Source organism: Mya arenaria, chromosome 8, assembly GCF_026914265.1.
Source record: "Mya arenaria isolate MELC-2E11 chromosome 8, ASM2691426v1".
Classification (NCBI taxonomy): domain Eukaryota; kingdom Metazoa; phylum Mollusca; class Bivalvia; order Myida; family Myidae; genus Mya; species Mya arenaria.
This window is the reverse complement of record NC_069129.1, coordinates 23,672,765-23,694,846: the sequence shown is the minus strand read 5'-3', so window position 1 is coordinate 23,694,846 and position 22,082 is coordinate 23,672,765. Positions and strand designations below refer to the sequence as shown.

The window sequence follows — 22,082 nt, the reverse complement described above, 5'->3', positions numbered from 1 at the left end:
AGCACCAAGGTACAATTTAAGTAACCCTTAGGCTAAACAATCAACGAACATAAAAGCATTATTTTTTTTATTTTGAGGTAATTTTTCAAAGATAAGCTTTAGTTTTTTAGCTGAATGCAAATATATTTATACAGTTAGTTGTTCTATGGTATATTTATATTCTAAGCTCTATTAGCTACCGTGAAAGCGATCAGATACTGTCATATTGTGCACAAATTACATTTTTAGAAAATATCATTTACAAGGCGACCGAGTTTGTTGATGATATTTGCATTAGATAAGGGATATTCGCCGCTTTACAAAGGCTTGCAATTCGATAAGAAGTGTACGTGAGCCATGGCCATATATTAATCAACAAATGGTTAAGCTTTGGAGGATAAATATTCTGTGATATTATAGGAAGGGATGTGAAATGTAAAATGACCGAACAAGGTGAGATTATTTATCTATTTGCATTTGAATGTGATGGTTTGCCATAATGCATTGTTCTGTACACAAACTATGTTAACTTTCACAGTTAACATTTTGATTTCAATTCAATAATCCAATTGTCAGTTAACAAACATTAGGTAAGAGCATGAAGGGTGAAGAATCACGTGACTTAAAGGGATTCTCATATAGGTCTCCACGGGCCACAACCGATTGAGTGTCCGGCATAAGGTGACGACCAAGTATTATATAACGTAAAGTATATTATGAATTTGATAAATAATGATTCTCCATTTCTTTGGAGGAAAAAAATCTGGCGTGCTTAATCATGCACTTTATATTGGTCGAGTAACTTGCGCAACTTGCATTAATCAAACAGGGTATTACCTTATGCTGCGTCTATCAAAGCGACAAGGACAACGTTGGCACAACGTTAGGACAACGGTTTTTTTAGGTTAAGGAAACCGCGAAAAGTATCTCAAAGTTGTAAACACAACGTTAGTACAAGGTTATCCTATCACTAAAATCTCATTATTATTTTAATACTCACAAATCATAGGAAGATGATTGCCTTTAAATATTTATTACAAACATCATAATTTGAATGATATTAGAGTAAAAAAAGTTACAAATAAATTAAGGCACAAACGTTGTCAAAACGTCATTGAATAGCCTTATCACGAGGGATATATGTTCAATGATGTTAAGTGTCAATAAGACAATTATATGCTAAATGGCATAAAATGGCAATAATAAGACAAGTAATGTTAAATGACATTTAAATGGTAATAAGTCAACCGTAGTATACTGTTAAATGGCATACATGTTAATAAGACAAATATAATGTCATAAAATGGCATAGCTAAAGAACTTCAGCGAACACGTTATATATTACCTTTTTGGATGTGTTCGCTGAAGAGAACGCCGTATTCAAACCCTACCAGAATTCGTGACATTTTTATGTCACGCTGTTATTTCACTTGTATGCATTGTACAGACAAAATAGCTGTATCCTTAGGTTAATGAAGTAAAATGTAGTTCACAAACTCATTTTCAAAACCAAAAAAAGCTTTAAAGATAGTTGATTTAGCATTTTAATAAATCCTATTACAAGCATTCCTTATCTAGGTCATAGTTGTGTTCAAATTTAATCACGTGACACCAAGATTTTCAGAAAATACCCATGTGACCTAGTGTTTATTTTGCTGTTATTTTTTCTATTTCGAATAATTAATAAATAACTAATAACAAATTTGGAATAAATATATTGTTTTTACTTATCAAAAGGTATTTACAGCCTTACTGCAATTGGATTCAACTAAATGAACAATGTGAATCCGATGCTATAAATAGAATCCATCGACGTCATTATGGTCATGTGATTGCATTGCATCATCACACTAAATTGATTCTGGTTGACTTTACTATGGGGGTTACGCCATAACTTTAATGTGTTGCAAACATCAAAAAAATAAATATCAACATTAAAGTTATGGAAGCCAGAACTAAAAATGGCATATTGACAAAGACAACGAAACAAAAGTACCATACAAAACAGTAAATTATTTAGTGACACTCTTATTCAAAATCAATACGAACAAATGAATAACAAACATCAATTTTGACTGAAAAACCTTTAACTACTTACTAAATTATGCATTTATGGAAAATATTAATTACTGATAACAAGATTTTAACCGTGTATTTAATAGCAGAAAGCGCAAAATGAATGGTGAATGCTAAACGATTTACTGTGGTCTACTATAGTCTCATAAGGTAGAAATACCGTGTTTTATACTCATTTCTTTCAAACTAAACTCGGTATCACAAAAACCATTGTTTTCGACATTTATTCATTCTTTTTGGAATATTAAAACAAAATTATTAATTATGGTAAATCTTTTTGGGAGTAAGAGTGCATCTTTAACACAAAAATAATCACAATGCAGATACCATAACTAAACAGTATGCAAATATCAACCTAATCGAGCCGTACTAGGCTACTTTAAAGGATTGTATATTTCCTGTGGACCAGTCAACACATCATGTTATAATTCGGTAAACAGGAGTGCATACGCTAATGAGAAAATATCCCGCTTCCGACTAATGCAACAATCTATCAGTAAACATAAATGTAATACTTAACATGAATGCAATAGTATACGAGTAAACATGAATGCAACAATATTCCAACACACATGAATGTAACAATAACTGAGTAACCATGAATGCAACAATCTACACTTAAACGTAAATGCATCAATCTACTAATAAACATATGAATGCAGCAATAAATCAGTAAGCATGAATGCGACAATCTCCAAGTTAACCTGAATCATCCAACAACCTACCAGTAAACATGGATGCAACAATATATCAGTAAACATTAATGCGGCAATTTGCTAATTAACATTCATGCGGCAATTTACCAGTAAGCATGAATGCGGCAATTTATCAGTAAGCATGAATGCAGCAATCTACCAGTAAACACTATTACAACAATCTACCAGTAAACATGTGAATGCAGCAATCTACCAGTAAACATGTGAAGGCAACAATCTGCCGGTAACCAGTTGAATGGAGCAATCTACCAGTAGTTGTGTGATCGCAACAATATTCCTATAAGCATGAAGATAACAATCTACCACCACACATGTGAATGCAACAATCTACCAGCAGACATGTTAATGCAGCAATCTACCGGTAACCATGTGAATGGAGCAATCTACCAGTAAACATGTGAATGCAACAATCTACCAGTAAACATGTAAATGCAGCAATCTACCAGCACACATGTCAATGCAGCAGCAGTCTACCAGTAAATATGTGAATGCAGCAAACTACCAGTAAACATGTAAATACAACAAGCTACCAGTAAACATGTGAATGCAACAATCTTCAAGTAAACATGTGAATGTAGCAATTTACCAGTAAACATGTGAATGCAGCAATCTACCAGTAAACATGTGAATGCAACAATTTACCAGTAAACATGTGAATGCAGCAATCTACCAGTAAACATTTGAATGCAGCAATCTACCAATAAACATGTGAATGCAGCAATCTACCAGTAAACATGTAAATGCAACAAGCTACCAGTAAACATGTAAATACAACAAGCTACCAGTAAACATGTGAATGCAACAATATTCAAGTAAACATGTGAATGTAGCAATCTACCAGTAAACATGTGAATGCAGCAATCTACCAGTAAACATGTGAATGCAACAATTTACCAGTAAACATGTGAATGCAGCAATCTACCAGTAAACATTTGAATGCAGCAATCTACCAATAAACATGTGAATGCAGCAATCTACCAGTAAACATGTGAATGCAACAAGCTACCAGTAAACATGTAAATACAACAAGCTACCAGTAAACATGTGAATGCAACAATCTTCAAGTAAACATGTGAATGCAGCAATCTACCAGTAAACATGTGAATGCAGCAATCTACCAGTAAACATGTGAATAGAGCAATCTACCAGTAAACATGTGAATGCAACAATCTACCAGTAAACATGTAAATGCAGCAATCTACCAGCACACATGTCAATGCAGCAGCAGTCTACCAGTAAATATGTGAATGCAGCAATCTACCAGTAAACATGTAAATACAACAAGCTACCAGTAAACATGTGAATGCAACAATCTTCAAGTAAACATGTGAATGCAGCAATCTACCAGTAAACATGTGAATGCAGCAATCTACTGGTAAACATGTGAATGCAACAATTTACAAGTAAACATGTGAATGCAGCAATCTTCAAGTAAATATGTGAATGCAGCAATCTACCAGTAAACATGTGAATGCAACAATCTGCCAGTAAACATGTGAATGCAACAATTTACCAGTAAACATGTGAATGCAGCAATCTACCAGTAAACATGTGAATGCAGCAATCTACCAGTAAACATGTGAATGCAACAATTTACCAGTAAACATGTGAATGCAGCAATCTACCAGTAAACATTTGAATGCAGCAATCTACCAATAAACATGTGAATACAGCAATCTACCAATAAATATGTGAATGCAGCAATCTACCAGTAAACATGTAAATACAACAAGCTACCAGTAAACATGTGAATGCAACAATCTTCAAGTAAACATGTGAATGTAGCAATCTACCAGTAAACATGTGAATGCAACAATCTTCAAGTAAACATGTGAATGCAGCAATCTACCAGTAAATATGTGAATGCAGCAATCTACCAGTAAACATGTGAATGCAACAATTTACCGGTAAACATGTGAATGCAGCAATCTACCTGTAAACATTTGAATGCAGCAATCTACCAATAAACATGTGAATGCAGCAATCTACCAGTAAACATGTGAATGCAACAATCTTCAAGTAAACATGTGAATGCAACAATCTACCAGTAAACATGTGAATGCAGCAATCTACCAGTAAACATGTGAATGCAACAATCTACCAGTAAACATTTGAATGCAGCAATCTACCAGTAAACATTTGAATGCAGCAATCTACCAATAAACATGTGAATGCAGCAATCTACCAGTAAACATGTGAATGCAGCAATCTACCATTAAACATGTGAATGCAGCAATCTACCAGTAAACATTTGAATGCAGCAATCTACCAATAAACATGTGAATGCAGCAATCTACCAGTAAACATGTGAATGCAACAATCTTCAAGAAAGCATGTGAATGCAGCAATCTACCAGTAAACATGTGAATGCAACAATGTACCAGTAAACATGTGAATGCAGCAATCTACCAGTAAACATGTGAATGCAGCAATCTACCAGTAAACATGTGGATGCAACAATTTTTCAGTAAACATGTGAATGCAGCAATCTACCAGTAAACATTTGAATGCAGCAATCTACCAATAAACATGTGAATGCAGCAATCTACCAGTAAACATGTGAATGCAACAATCTTCAAGAAAGCATGTGAATGCAGCAATCTACCAGTAAACATGTGAATGCAACAATGTACCAGTAAACATGTGAATGCAGCAATCTACCAGTAAACATGTGAATGCAGCAATCTACCAGTAAACATGTGGATGCAACAATTTTTCAGTAAACATGTGAATGCAGCAATCTACCAGTAAACATTTGAATGCAGCAATCTACCAATAAACATGTGAATGCAGCAATCTACCAGTAAACATGTGAATGCAACAATCTTCAAGAAAGCATGTGAATGCAGCAATCTACCAGTAAACATGTGCATCCAACAATCTACCGGTAAACATGTGAACGCAGCAGTCTACCAGTAAACATAAGAATGCAGCAATCTACTGGTAACCATGTGAATGCAGCAATCTACCAGTAAACATCTGAATGCAACAATTTACAAGCAATCATATTAATGCAACAATTTACCAGTAGTTGTGTTATCGCAACAATATTCCCGTAAGCATGAATACAACAGTCTACAAGCAATCATGTAAATGCAACAATATTCCAGTAAACGAGAATGCAAAAATCGACAAATTCACATGAATGCAACAATCCAATATAAAGCACGAATGCAGCAATGCACCAGTAAACATGAATACGGCAATCTACGATATAACAATATAAGAAAATTCTAATTCATCATTCAAATCGCATTGAACACTGATGTTGTAATCTCTCTGACTAAAAAAGCAATCTGCCATTTAACACTTATGTTCAGTTATTAAAGCTGCACTCTCACAGATTTACCTTTTTTTACCATTTTTTTATTTTTTGTCTTAGAAAGAGCATTTGTTTGCATAAATATCTTCAAACCAATGATATAAGACTGCTGACAAAAAATCATATCGCAGAATGTTTTATGGCTTAAACCGTTACTAACGGTTTGAGAAAAATGCATAAAACATCAATTTTTTAACTAAAATATGACATTTTCGGATCTGATTTTTTGTCAGCAGTCTTATATCACTGGCCTTTTAAGATTTTGCAAAAACTTGCTCTTTCCGGGACAAAAAAATAAAAAAAGTTGTCAAAACGTTCAATCTGTGATAGTGCAGCTTAATCGCTGATGTAAACACTACTTCATGCAATTCTCACTCAGTACGATGAGCACTTATTTACGTTAACACTATCAGTGAACACTTATGCAACATAGTCACAGTTAACATCTATGGCTATGCATCATTTGTATGCAGAGAATAAACCCAACCACAGTAACACTTCTAACTAGAATTTCATTCCACACTTTTTTTTAGTGCCTGCTGAAGGTATTTTGTATTCTTTTGAACGCTTACGTTTCAATGACTGTTGAGAAACAGGTCTTATGAAACAAAGGTGTCCCGTGAGCATTTGTTTTACATAATACCATTAAAAAATTGTGACGTAATATTAGTAATACCGTAATTATAAAGGGTCTCGAGTCGGATGTTGGACACAGAAAGCAAGTGATTTTTTTATTACAAACTCTATTTAACAAGAGTATAGCTTTTTACCATAAGAGTGGTGCTGGGCGAATTTTACAATAACAAAACTAATAGTGATTTTCAGGCTGAATTCTGACGTAAAGGGACTAAACATCAAAAGGCTACAAAATCGGCATTTTCTCAGAAAGCCTAGAATTATTATTATTATTATTATTATTATTATTATTATTATTATTATTATTATAAGCTAGTATAAGGCCGATAACACGTCATTTTACATGATATAAATAATATTTTGTCCATTTCCAAATTTAAAGTGTGTGTATTTAGAATGTGCAAGTCACGTGGATAATACAGATACATATAACGACGCTATTATTTAATTGACTGGGATTTACTTGGTAGACAATCCCAGTAAATTTCGCATTTCAAATACGAAAAAACTACATGATACATCTGTCGTAAGCAATATGATACATCAGCGTTGTACACAACGATATGAATTTTATGTTAGTTTTTTTGCAATTTTCTTTTCTTCTTGCAATGGTATCATCTGCTGTTTAGTCCCTTTAAGGCCAATCGTATGTCGTCTGCATGAGCACTAAGGAATATGGCCATGCTGAAGGGGTGCATTTAGTTGATGGTCGTGTTTGTTTTATCACCATTTCATAATAATTATTATGATACTTTATATATATTCTTTTCATGTATTTTTCAGGAGTTCATACAAGCCGATGTTGTTTTTCTTTAGCATGTTTGCACAGTTGCCAAGCACTTCAAGTGTTATTTCCTTGGCTGGCGTTGTTTGGAACCATTATTCTGTTTGATGCAAACGGAGCGCTGCTCGAAATAGTGTTGGTGTCCATAGCGTCACTTCTTCTTGCTATTGTAAGTGCTCAGCTGTCTGCTCGCGTGTTTCCAGTCATTTTTCTTTTGTATGACATTTTATTTGACATTCGCTTTTATGAGAATTTCTTCCCGTTGCTTTTGGGCCCATGGATGTAAGTGTATTGACATTGATTCACTAACAGACCATGATCACAAATTTTATTTTCTTGTCTGACATTGTCTTGTACCGTTATTCTGTTTGTTGCAAACAGACCGCTGTTCGAACTAGTGTTGAAGTCTATATGGTGACTTCATCTTATTTTGATAAGTGTTTCACTGTCTGTTCGCGTGTTTTCACTTGTTACTCTTGTTTAGCGACATTTTATTGACATGCTTCCTATGAGTCGAGCTTTTTTGCTATAATTTCCATGGAAACAAATACGTTGCAATAGGTGATAAAGAGGACGACTTTCTTTCATGCTTTTCGATGAAAATATGGAGTTTTACCAGTTCAATAACAAAAGTGAAAATCTGATAATTATTTTCATTGCAAAATAAGGAATGAAAATATCAACTTTCAGAACTACTTTTAAAATACATTGTAGTTACTTCCCCTTGAAGAAAACAGAACAGAAAATGTTCGCAAATAAATTATCTAAAATTTAAAGGCATGTAACAAAAGTTAAAAAAAAAGATATATTTGGAAATTACAACTTACCGTTTATTAAAAAAATGGTACTTGAACAAGTTATTTTAAGCTGATTGTTCGAACATTTGCTTTCATACCAAACAAATTACAGACGAAAACAACTGTTCGAACATAACTATAATGTTATATCATCGTTCAAAATGTAGTTGAACTGTTTGTCGTTGTAAATACGTATTACGAACTTTCCGGAAAATTAACACAACAATTAACAGATTTACTGTTTTTTTTTTACCCCACCAACGCCTCAAAATTTATCAACAAACTAGCGTGGTCTTCATCATTACGTGGAAATAGACCTGTCTTCAAGTAAAACAGACTGGTCTCTGACAGTAAGATGACTGAATGTTCATGTATCATGAAACACATTCAAACACTAAGAAAAAGTTTTATATTCAATGATCATCCGCATTTGTTTTGCTAACACATTCGACCTTTTAAATTTTCATTCAATGAATGGCGGCGAAGTAATTTGGTTATGTGTATATGCCCCGCTTAAAATAAAAGTGTTTTTGTTATTTTTTTATAACATACACGCACTAATAAGACTTTATTGATTACTGATCATAACATATTTGTACTAAAAAACGACCGAATGATTAACTATAAAAAAGAATATCAGATAACCTTTTCTCAACAAACAGGAAATAGAAAATTGACAGCTACTTTATATATAAAATTTGCGTGTGAGGCGTTCCACTGGTTACGGCGTAAAAACCCTTTTAAAAAAAGGATGTAATTAAGAAAATGAATTAAAATACTAATAAAACTCCGAATATAAGCATAAAAGAAACAGAAACCTATCTCGTGGTCATAGGTTTGCCACTCGTGAAAATATGTTTTTCTATGACACTCGTGAAATCGCAACAATACCGACTTTTGAAACGTGATCGTATCCTGATCTTGCCAAAACATTTACCCTAACATTTACTCAAAATGATGTTATTGTTTTTATAGAAATGGAGGGTGTTGTCTTTTTGCGTTGTGTATCTCTCGCTTAGTGTGTGTAAACTCTAAGATCTGTGTGTCTTTAAACATGATCTTGAACTTCTAGGCTTGTCCCTGTAGTTTCCATAGTGCTAATGTTATAAAAAATATTTCGTCAGAACGTTTTGACTTTGAACTTCATACAAATGCATATAATTCTTGGATTTATCTTTGTTTCAGACAATCGTTTCTTCCTGTTGTTACATCTTCCTTACACGAGCTGTTAACTTAGCTCTGAAACACAATGACAACCAAACACAGATCAGGCGAAAAATAAAAAGTCTTGTAAGTATAGAGACGGTATCAGTCGCCAAAATGAGTGTGTGTATTAAACTCATAGTTGATCATATCAGATATACTCTGACCGATTGAACCATACATCCTTAAGCTATTGAACACATTACTTCCACCACAATAATTAATAGTTTATAGTAAGCTTAGCTAAACAAAGTCATTTGATCATATTTATTTTTAGATATATTTTTTTGACACACGATCTGTTGTTTTCAGTATGTATAGAATGGTAGCGAACAACACTTGTACGAGTAAAAATTACCGTCGGCTTCAAATGTTTTTTTTTGTGTTGTTGTTTTTTTGCGAAATTTGTCATTTATGAGTACGCGTTGATGGACTGTGTCTGAACTTGATTGTAATTTTGTTTATACTATTCGTCTAGCACAAGCCTACTCATACGATACATGTGTCGTAGACTGCAAATCGTACAAGTCCTGGATACTGACTACACCCTTTAAACTTAAAATTCCTGGATGACGCAGTGTTCAAAAGTAGCTAACACGTATTTGTGCCCGTAAAAGTTGCGTTTAGCAGCCTCTCTTATGGAGATACTAGTACGAGTACTTGTCTTTTTTGTGCACTACGTCGTCCAGGTATGTGTACATTGTGCCCGTTTACAATGATAAATACGATAGCACGAGTAAAGTGATTTATGCGAGTATTAGCGAGCCTACAGGTACACGTTCAAGACATCTGTCACAAACTAGTTTTAAAACCAACCGCAACTTAAACGTGAGCATTCGCTTACAAGTACACGTACGCGTCTTGTTTTGCATTATCTCTTACACCACAGTGTATACAGGTTTTGTCTGTAAACAAGGTAATGTGTAATTTTAGCTACTGGGCTTGTCCTGTAGTGCCCACATTGTATAATAAAAGCCTATTATCCACTTTCAGGCAATATACATGACCTGCTGGTGGGTTATCACGTCAATAGGAAGCATTGCTTTGATCGGAAGTTCGTTTTACATGATAGACAAAGAATCTTCAAAGCTGACTACACTCCAAAATGCTTTCATATATTCAATAATAGCATGTAGTTTATTTCAATTATTTTCTGTGATATTTGGCGCCACTGTTTTTCACACTGGAAAAGAACTAATCTTCCTATCAACGCATTCAAATAGGAATGAACAAAGTGGTTGTGGTTCTCATGAACAGTCACAACATGACAGGGAGGGAACATCATCGCAAGTAGAACACCAATTAGAAGCAACAGTTGCCCACACACAGGTTAACATGGAACTTCATGATTTACGAGAGCACAACGACATTTTGGAAGATCAATTGCAACTTAACCGACAGCAAATTGCAGAGTTAGAAGGACAACATTCTCAAAAAATTACACCCTCCGCTCCGCCACTCTATTTGATAGAAGACAATTATTATTAAGAATGTAACAAAAAAAAATCATAATGATGTTTATATAATATTTTGTTTTGTTTTGTATTTGTTTGTTTCACGCCATAATACATTCAAAATAGGTATTGGACGTTATTCACTAAACCTTTCAGAATGGTCAAGCTTTATGGAGAAACGAAGATTTGCCGTCAGACAGACAATCTATTTGTGTAACGCACTGTACCTAAACTCTGCTACGAATACAAAATATCAGTAATTTGCTATGGTGCTTGTCCCTGCCTGTAGTTTCCAGAGCATTGCGAATGAGAAGGATAATACAAGAGTTATTTTCACTGGATTTATTACCAACGTCATTCAATCATAATATCATATGATATGACAGAAAACCATGATTTGTAATTTCGTAAATATTCCTCCTCCGTGGTACCAAAAATCTAGAGAGTTGCCGAACTTCAACAACACCTCATCAAAGAAGCTTCTTGTTTTTACGGTTTTACTATTAAAACGTGGCATAAGTACGGTAACATCGTTATGGCGAAAACGGAGAGTATCAAATAAATTGCTTTGATGGTGTTTTGATCGAAGTACATAGTTCCAAAAGGAATACCTGTATTGACTGAGAGACATGGTTTACATGTCCATGATAGATGTAAGCTTTTTATGTTTATTGAATTTATTTCAAAACTGTTGTAAGAAATAGTAGATGACTTAAATTTATATATATAAGTCATATATAAATAATATATTTTACAAATGCCACATCCTCATTACATTGAACTCTTTTTCTGTCTTTTTCTATTTTTGCAAAATTCTTTCTAAAATCATGTTAAATCAGCTGACATGTGAATGTTAATATATTGATTAAACGTGATGTTATATTGCATTTTTAGAATTTGTGGTATGTAAATTATGATTATTGGCGACGGACTATGTTCTAGTCTAAAATAAACACTTCTGTGTTCTTTTTAGTTCATTTATTTCATGTCAATACATTGGACAAACACATAATACATACTAGTATAAGGATTGAAGAGATATCTGAAAGTAAATATTAATACCGGAGGAATTGTAGATCACGTCACAATGAAAGTTATCATAAATATTGTAGACTCACGTAACAACGGTAGTAACCAGAGAAATTGTTCATCACGTGACACGGTAGTAATCAGAGGAATAGAAGACTCTCGTAACAACGGTAATAATAAAGGGAATTACAGACTCACGTAACGATTGTAGTAATAAGAGGAATTGTAGACTCACGTAACGATGGTAGTAATCAGAGAAATTGTAGACTCACGTAACGATGGAAGTTATCAGAGGAATCGTAGACCCACGTATCGATGGTAATAATCAGAGGAATTGTAGACTCACGTAACGATTGTAGTAATCAGAGAAATTGTAGACTCACTTAACGATGGTAGTAATCAGAGAAATTGTAGACTCACATAACGATGGTAGTAAACAGAGGAAGTGTAGACTCACATAACGATGGTAGTAATCAGAGGAATTGTAGCCTCACGTTTCGATGGTAGTAATTAGAGGAATTGTAGCCTCACGTATCGATTGTTGTAATCAGAGGAAGTGTAGACTCACGTAATGATGGTAGTAATCCGAAAATTTTTAGATTCACGTAACGATGGTAGTAAGCAGAGGAATTGTAAACTTACGTATCGATGGTTGTAATCAGAGGAAGTGTAGACTCACGTAACGATGGCAGGGCTTTTTCACCTTCTTTGCAAAGGGCTGAATTTCGGCTACTTCACAGTTGCAAAAAAATGACATTTTTTCCCAATTTCCAGATATTTTTTTCCCAAAAAAGAAGTTCTAACTTCACAAATTTACCATAAAAATATATTCTCTTTGCGCAAGTTTTGTAGCATTCGTTTATATTCGGCCTCGCGGAAAAAGCCGGAAATTGTCAACTTTCACCCTTTTAATTATACGTGTGTATCGCCGGTAACAGAGTGCTATTTATACGAGATGATCAATTTTCAGTGGTGGAATGCGATATAAGGTACAGAAAAGATTTGATGTAATTTGAAGTATGTTGAAGTAAGTTGAAGTTTTGAAGTATATTAATTTATTGAAGTAGAAAACGTTTCTTGCATAAATTTACCGAAATAGCCGCGCTTTGAAACATCTCATCGGTTTGTCACATATTTTCGCGACTTTATTGATTGTAAAGTTTTAAACATTCGTCAAGCTCATCTGCTAATATATGTTATCACACCATATTTTAATGTTATAATATGATATTAGACACATATCTAAAATAAGATGTGTTGTTTTTCTTCAGGTTTGCCTTCTGTTTACAATCAAACAGAATCGGCTGTGTTCCTGAAAGCCATTCAATGTGCTGTGATAAAATACCTGGCAAATGACTGACATTGAAGCGAAAAGGACCCGAAATATTGCTGCTGAAATGATTTGTGTGGAAAGAACAAATAATAAATTTAAAAAAAACCTGTTACATGTGATTTAATTGTCACCTTCAGTTGCATCAATCAGATAATGATTTGTACTCTAGTAAATAAATGTTTTTCGAGGACCCAGTTATATCTCTCTCCCTCTCTTGCCATAACGTCATGTTTAAAAAAGAGAAGTCACATACATTATTTCACCCTCAATAAGATCTACATGTGTATTAATTTGAAGTCGATATATTATAGACTTTTCATGTTAGGCCCTGTGGAGTGTTTGTACACATTTCAAATAAAAAAGGTCATAATTGAAAAAAAAGCTAGAAGTAAACCCACATGTAAGATATGGGCATGTTTTCTTGTAACATGAGTTTCATATGGATACATGTATATTGACCTGTGTTAAATAGTTGTCTTCAATACTCATATATGGAATTTCCCAATTTGAGGCGTTTACGCGCTTTAAATTCCCAATTTGCAGAATTTCACGCGTTAAAATTTCCCAAAATGAAAAGGCTAGGCCTGTTCACAATTTTTTTGTGAAAAAGCCCTGGATGGTTGTAATCAGAGGAATGGTGGCCTCACGTATCGATGGTAGTAATCAGAGAAATTGTAGACTCACGTAACGATGGTAGTAATCAGAGGAAGTGTAGACTCAAGTATCGATGGTTGTAATCAGAGTAATTGTAACCTCACGTATCGATGTTAGTAATCAGAGGAATTGTAGACTCACGTAACGATGGTAGTTATTAGAGGAATTCTAGCCTCACGTATCGATGGTAGTTATCAGAGGAATTGTAGCCTCACGTATCGATGGTTGTAATCAGAGGAATTGTAGACTCAAGTAACGATGGTAGTAATCAGAGTCTGTAAATTATGGTGGCATTTAACTGTCGTAAGAAAACCTGTTAACGTTCGCGAATTAGTTAGTATCAGTTAATATGTTCCTTATTAAGTGAAATGCGCAAACCATGACAAGATAACCTGTTAGCGCCTGAATCTGGAATGTATTTGTAGCTAAGTGGTAACACGAATCTTAATTCATTACGTTAACAAGTAAGTGTGTAACTTATTAAGTGGAAATCGCAAGCAATAACTAGATAACCTGTAAATAATGTACAGCTAAAACAGCTAAAACAGGTAATTTCTTGTCACTTTCAAGCCTGTTTTAGTCTTATGATCTTTATCTTACCAAAAAATATAACGCGAATATTAACTAGATAGCAAGACAATTATCGCGAAAATTAAGTGGTTAACACGAAACAATTTGCGAGCGTTAAAAGGTTATTTTATGGCAGTTGTATGCCACCATAGTTGATGTTTATCAATAACTAAATACCGTTAAAGATTGTGTTTATAAGTTAAAATATCAGGTACTGCTGTGTTTAAAGCTATATGCTAAGCAAAAAAATGCATTTTCTGAAAATATCCTTCACAAATTAATAAACAAAGCAACGAAGGATTTTTGTATATATTTTAACATAAGATAAGGGGTATTTTAAATCTGCAGGGCTTTACAGAGCACGTACTTCAATGATAAAGAGTGTGTATCATCAAAAATGGTAGGGTTTTGGAGGGATCATAATTGTGAAATTGTATGGCAGGACGTTACACTTAAAATGGCCGAACACGGTGAGAACTTTATTTTTCAATGGTCTTTGAACATGCTTACCGATCAGTTCCATAATTATTTGCAATTTAAGGTGATGGTTTTAACTAAACATTTTTTTTTTTATTTCAATGATACAATGGAATCTTCTTAAAGTATATTGATTCGTTATTCATGTTGTTGGATATTTTACTACACATTTTTATACTTGTGACTTGTTCAGCGCTTTATCAGAATTTAAACTTGATAACTGCTAGCCGTGTTTGTCATTTTCATTTGGAACTATTTATATGGCGCATCGTTGACATTCCACTCTGAGTACTTTGGCTGTCAAACAATGGGTTTAGAGAGTGGAACTAAATTGGTAATAAAAACACCGTTTTAAGCATGTGATAAAAACGATCTGACACTCGTTGTCATTTTATACAACATGTAAATGGCATAAAAATGACAATACGACAACGACATGTTGAAAAGCATAAAATGACAATATTACAACTATATATTAAAGCTGCACTTATTTTTTGTCTTGGAACGAGCCAATTTTTGCGAATATGCATGGGAACCAGTTATATAAGACTGCTGACAAAAATTAGATCGAAGATTTTTTATATATATTAGGTCAAAAATTGATGTTTTATGGATTTTTCTTAAACCGTTAGTAACCGTTTAAGCCATAACACATTAATATTCGAACGGAAATATGAAAATCTGCGATCTAATCTTTTGTCAACAGTCTTTTATCACTGGTTTGCAGATAATTACGCAAAAATTTGCTCATTCCAAGACAAAAAATGTTGTGAAAACGGCAAATCTGTGAGAGTGCAGCTTTAAATGGTAAGCAACTGACGATAAGACACAAAGTGGACAGAATACAACTTTATTTTAAATGGCATAAAAATTTAAAAAAAAAAAACCTTCATGTGAATTGTACTATAATTGTTATACGACAAGTTTAACGCTTAATGGCATACCATTGTAACATAGCAACTATATGTTTATTGACATACAATGGCAATACGAGTTTTATGATGTTTAATGGCATGAAATGGCGATAAGACAACTATTGTGTTAAATGGCATACAATTGCAAAATTACAAATAAGTGATAAATTGTATAACACGGCAATAAAACAATTGCACTATTAGAAGGCGCATTATGGCAGTAAGACAACTATAATATTATATGCCGAAATACGACAATAAATCCACAGTTATATTATATGTCAAACTTACAACGTTATGTAAAATGGCATAACATGGCTATAAAACATCTATAATTTTAAATGGGGTACACTGTCAGTAAGACATCTATACTACTAACTGGCAAGAATTGATACTCATACAATTAAATGGCATATAATGGGAAAATGACACTTATATTGTTAAATAGCATGAAATGCAATAAGATACCTATAATGCTAATTTGCATCAAACGACAATAAGACATATACGACGAAACAAAATATCGTTACATAACTGTAAAGTAATTTAGATAATAAATATTATGCGGAAACCAGTTAACACGATAAATTATTCAGTAATCCGTTAATAAACTCTTATGCAAATATCGACCTAATCGACTTCTTTAAAGTAAGTTGTGATTCCTGTACACCAGTCAAAACCTTAAGTTAAAATCTCTCAAGATTTTAAGAACTAGATTTTAAATAAGAATGTTACAATACCAATTTAACAAATATGCAACAATATACCAGCAAACACTGGTGTTACAATTACCCAATAATGACTAAAGCAACAATCTGCATGAAAACACGAACGCAAAAATCTACAAGAAAATATGAATGCAACAATAGACCATTAATCATGAATTCACTAATAAAACAGAACATATTAATGAAACCATCTACCATTTAATATCAATGCTACAATCTATCAGTAAACATGATTCAAAAATGATAAAGTAAACATGAATACAACAATCTTTTAGTAAAAAGTTATGTATCAATCTGTCATCAAACACGAATGCGTAGATTTATCAATAAATATGAATGCAACCATAAGTCATTAAAATGAATGCAAAAAATACCATTTAATATGAATGCAACAATATAACAGTTAACGTAAATGGAGCAATCTACAAATAATCAAGAATGTGGCAGTCTAACAGTAAACATGAAGGCAACAATATTGAAGGAAACATAATTCAAACAATCTATCAAAAATATGATTGCAGTAATCTATTCTACCAGTAAAAATAAATTGAACAATATACCACTATACACACAACATGAATGCAACAATCTACCAATAAACATGAATTCAACAATATACCAGTTAACATTAATGCAACAATTTATCAATAAACAAGAATGTTGCAATCTAACAGTAAACATGAAGGCAACACTATTCAAGTAAACATGATTGAAACAATCTACCAAAAATATGAATGCAGGAATCTACAAGTGAACATGAATTCAACAATATACCATTAAAAATGAATGGGGCAACTAATCTACCAATAAACATGAATACAACAATCAACCATTTAATTTGAATGCAACAATCTACCATTAAAGATTAATGTAACAATAAACCAGTAAACATAAATGCAACACTTTACCAGTAAACAATGCAACAAATTTAAAAACATTTATGCAATTTTCAACTCACAGTTGACATTGATGTTAGAATCCCTTTGACCTAAGAAGCCATTTAAAACGTATGTAACATTCAACCAGTAAACAATGATGTTTAACTTTCCATGTAAACACTACTTATTGCAACACTCACTCAGTACATTCAGCACAGATGAATGAAACAGTCGACTAGCGAACACTAACGCAGCGAACGAATTAAACACCTTTGCAACAGTTTGTCAGTCAACATGTATGCACAACAAAACTACAGAAACACGTACGGAAATCCGGTTTTCGAAATGCATATGGTTTCTAATTACATTCCCATTACAGCATTTCAGTGTCGTCTGCATGAGAACCAAGGATTATGACGATGCTTTAAATGATGCATCTAGTAGCAGTCTGATAGTCGTGTATTTAATCAATATTACCTAATTATGAACATTTATACTCTCCATGTATTCTACAGGTGTTCATACACGACGAAGTTGTTCTTCCTTAGCATGTTTGCAAAGTTGCCAAGCACTTCAAATGTTATTTTCTTGTCTGGCGTTGTCTGGAACCATAATTCTGTTTGATGCAAACAGACAAACAGAGCACTGCTAGAAATAGTATTGGTGTGCATAGCGTAATTTCTTCTTGATATAGTAAGTGTTCAGCTGTCTGCTCGCGTATTGCAAGTCTTTTTCTTCTTTTATGACATTTTATTTGACATTCGTTTTATGAACACTGCTTCCCTTTGCTTTTGGACTCACAGAAACGAATGTTTTGCATTCGATAAACAAAGAGGAGATGATCAAATTATAAATGCGTTGCTGTATACTAAAGTTGTTACAATGCTGAATTTCACAACGTGTTTTGTATCATGAAACTGCCCAGGCGATTAATCCAACATAGACTTATAGTGATGCTTTGATATGAGTGTATCTAGTTCACTTGTGTCGCTGTGATACCGCTTGTCTTCAAACAGAATCTTGATTAAATGATAGACTATTGGGCTAGTTCCCGTAGTTTCCATTGTTAAATTGTTATATAAAATATTATAATAGACCTTTTGGATTTGAACGTCATGCAAATGCATAAATGCGTAGATTAATTTTTGTTTCAGACAATCATTTCTACCATTTGTTACTTATTCCTTATACGATCTATCAAGTCCGCATTGAAACACCATGGCAACCGAACACAGATCAGGAGAAAAACAAAACGTCTAGTAAGTATAGAGAGAATGTCCCAGACGCCAAAATATGAGAATTAGACTTACAGTTGACCGTATCAGATCGTCTCTGACCGATTGGAAAATCATCTATGGTTAAATAATTATAAATAGTATTTTCTAAACAATTGCTTATATTTTATACATAGCTTCCATTAAAAAACTTAACCATTGAAAGACGTTGAGCACAAAAAGTAGCTCAGACGTACATGTACCCGTACAAGATGCATTTAACAGCCTCTCTAATAGAGAGTATTGTATGTGTCTTGTCTTTTGTGTACTACGTCGCCAGCGTAGGCATATATTGAACACGTTTGAATGGCAAGCGTGAAAAACTGAGTAAAGCAATCTATACAAGTATTAGCGAGCATACAAAGTACTCATTTATAGAGACCTCAGAGCTGTCATAAACCATTTTTAAAACCAACATTTAAGTTTATGAGTACCAGTACACGCACTCGTCTTGCAACATTTCTGATGCAACCGAGTAAATACGTTTTGTCTCATAAAGAAGGTCTTCTTTAATTGAGCCTCGGTTCTTGTCCTGTAATTTCTCTTGTATTATTAGGCCTTTTCTCCACTTTCAGGCAAAATACATGGCCTGCTGGTGGGTACTCACCTCATTAGGAAGCATCATCTTGTTCGTAAATAGTGCTCATTACTTAATTGCCAATGACTCTTCAAAACAGACTGCACTCCAAATTAGTATTACATAAGTATGTAGTTTTTGTCAATTATATTTGTGATTCATGGCGCTGCTGTATTTCACACTGGAAAAGACCGATTTTTCCTATCTCTGCATTCAAATAGAAGTGAACAAAGTTGTTGATGGCAGGACAACATTCTCAAAAAATTATACCCTCGCTCCGCCACTCTATTTGATAGAAGACAATAATTATTAAGAATGTAACACATAAATTTTGTGCATAATGAAGTTGATTTAATATTGTGTTTTGTTTTGTATTTGTTAGTTTTACGCCATTATAAATTCAAAGCAGATATTGCACCTTATTCTATTTCAGAATGGTCAAGCTTTATGGAGACAACGTATTTCGCCTAAAAGATTAGAAATCGAGGATAGGTGTAATGCAAAATTATATTCGTTATTACACTAAGTCTTTAAGATAGTAAATGTTTGAATTTCACTAAGATTTTGTAATCGCTTTTACTCTCTTCAACGTTTTAATGCATACTTAGATTTTCCGACAATTTGATCGAGTTCACAGATTTTGGAAAAAATATAAATTCTCGGAATACAACAAAATCAGCAAAATTCCATCGTTCCCCTTATAACCATGACAAAATAAAAGAGATTGAAACAAACGACAACTAAACCAAACAATATATCATTACTATTACAACTTGTAACATGTAATTTGTTGTGTTGTATACATTTTATTTAGCTGATGTTTGAAACACCCTGTATCGTGTAAAAGAAATATTCACTGCTAGTCAAGAGATTTTCTGTGAAAGAATGTTCTGTTGATAAAATTTGACCTTATTTACACAATGGATCCGGTGTAAAGTACTTTCAAATCTATTTATATTCGTAGAAATGATATTATCAGTCCATATACGTGCATAATTAACTGAGTACACGCAATTACCTTCATAGTAAAACATCCAAACATCTGGCTTTCGTTTAAGAAAAGATTGTCTTTGTTCGAAGACAGGAAGTGATTCGCACTCTCTACCATTAAACGGAAAGTTGCTTCAAGAAGTGGTTGAATTAATTTACACAATGTTCATTTGAAGCCTTCCGGCCATTTTTATCGAAAACTCGGATGTATATGGATGGTTTACATACTCAGAAATCGGTATGTTTAAGACCGCTACGAGTAGAACACGTAGTAATTTTAACAGTTGAACTTAATGAGTTAACTCTTGGGAATCTTAATTATGTTTGCAATCATAACCTTTACTGACAATCCCTTTAAACTTAGATCAATAAATACAAACTAAAACGCTACATTTTAATTAACGATATAATTAAAAAAGATACGAACTACTTCTACTGATGTCACGGCATACGTCCGAGGTTGTTTTCAAAAAATGGCTGAGGAGTTTCGAATGACACCATTTTTTTATTGAAATTGTAGCAACATCTTGACGAAAATGTCAAGAATGACGTTCTTCTTCTTTTTTTCTTCTGCTTCTTCTTCTGCTTCTTTTTCTGCTTCTACTTTGTGTAAAAAGTCATAAAGATAATTTAGCCTAGTCCCATTATAAGAGGCTTGACGTCAACCATTGATTTTCTACAAACCTCGGTCATCTTTTTATTCCTAATTGATCAGTTAATTAATAAGAAGGAGCATTACGATTGATGTTCATTAATAACTTAATACCAGTAGATTTTGTGTATAAGTTAAAAGGTTTATAAGACACTGCTGTGTTTAAAGTTAATATATTATAAGCAAAATAATTCATTTTCTGAAAATATCCTTTACAAATCAATCTACAAGGCAACCAGGGTGTTTGTATAGGATTAGCGGTGTTTTTTATTATGAAGGGCCATATAACGCCCGTACTTTGATAAAATGTGTATCGCCGAAAATGGTAGGGTTTTGGAGGGATTAATTTTATGATATTGCATGACAGGACGTACACTTAAAATGACCGAACAAGATGAATTTTTCATAGATGTTTGACCATAATCACTTATTAAACACTTATGCAAATATCTACCTAATCGACTTCTTTTAAGTATGTTGTGATTCCTGTAGACCAGTCAAAACCTTAACGTAAAATTTCTCAAGAAATTAAGAACTTGATTACAATACCAATTTAACAAATATGCAGCAATATACCAGCAGTAAACACTGGCATTGCAATCGCCCTATACAGATAGCCTTTACAAATCAATTTACAAGGCAACGAAGATTGTTTGTATTTACTTAAGATAAGGGTATTTTGAATACAAAGGGCCTTACAGAGCCCGTTCTTTGATGATAAAGAGTGTGTATCAACAAAAGTGGAAGGGTTTTGGAGAGCAACTATTTATGACCGGACGTTACACCTAAAATGACCGAACAAGGTGGGCACTTCCATTTTCATAGATCTTTGACCATGCTTACCGATAAGTTCCTAATTATTTGCAATGTAAAGTGAAGGGTTAAACTTAACATTTCGTTTTCATTTCAATGATACAATGGCATATAACAGTAAATATGAATGCAGTAATCTACAAGTGAACATGAATTCAACAATTTACCAGTAAACATGCGGCAACTAATATACTAATAAACATGAATGCTATAATCTGCCAGTTTA

At 33.4% G+C, this 22,082-nt stretch overlaps 1 protein-coding gene across 1 annotated transcript; it reads left to right on the top strand.

The window, feature by feature from the left end:
- Positions 1-292: 292 nt before the first annotated feature.
- LOC128244706 (uncharacterized) lies at positions 293-11,884 on the top strand. The gene is made up of 4 exons (XM_052962749.1): positions 293-432; positions 7,513-7,682; positions 9,496-9,600; positions 10,507-11,884. The coding sequence occupies exons 1-4, from the start codon at positions 420-422 to the stop codon at positions 10,999-11,001; spliced, it is 783 nt and encodes a 260-aa protein (XP_052818709.1). The 5' UTR covers positions 293-419; the 3' UTR covers positions 11,002-11,884.
- The last annotated feature ends 10,198 nt before the right edge of the window (positions 11,885-22,082 follow it).

Excerpts from the sequence above, each read along its gene's own strand:
- LOC128244706 (XM_052962749.1), top strand. Across the intron at positions 7,683-9,495 it reads CGTCACTTCTTCTTGCTATT|ACAATCGTTTCTTCCTGTTG; the intron begins GTAAGTGCTCAG and ends TCTTTGTTTCAG. Across the intron at positions 9,601-10,506 it reads GGCGAAAAATAAAAAGTCTT|GCAATATACATGACCTGCTG; the intron begins GTAAGTATAGAG and ends ATCCACTTTCAG.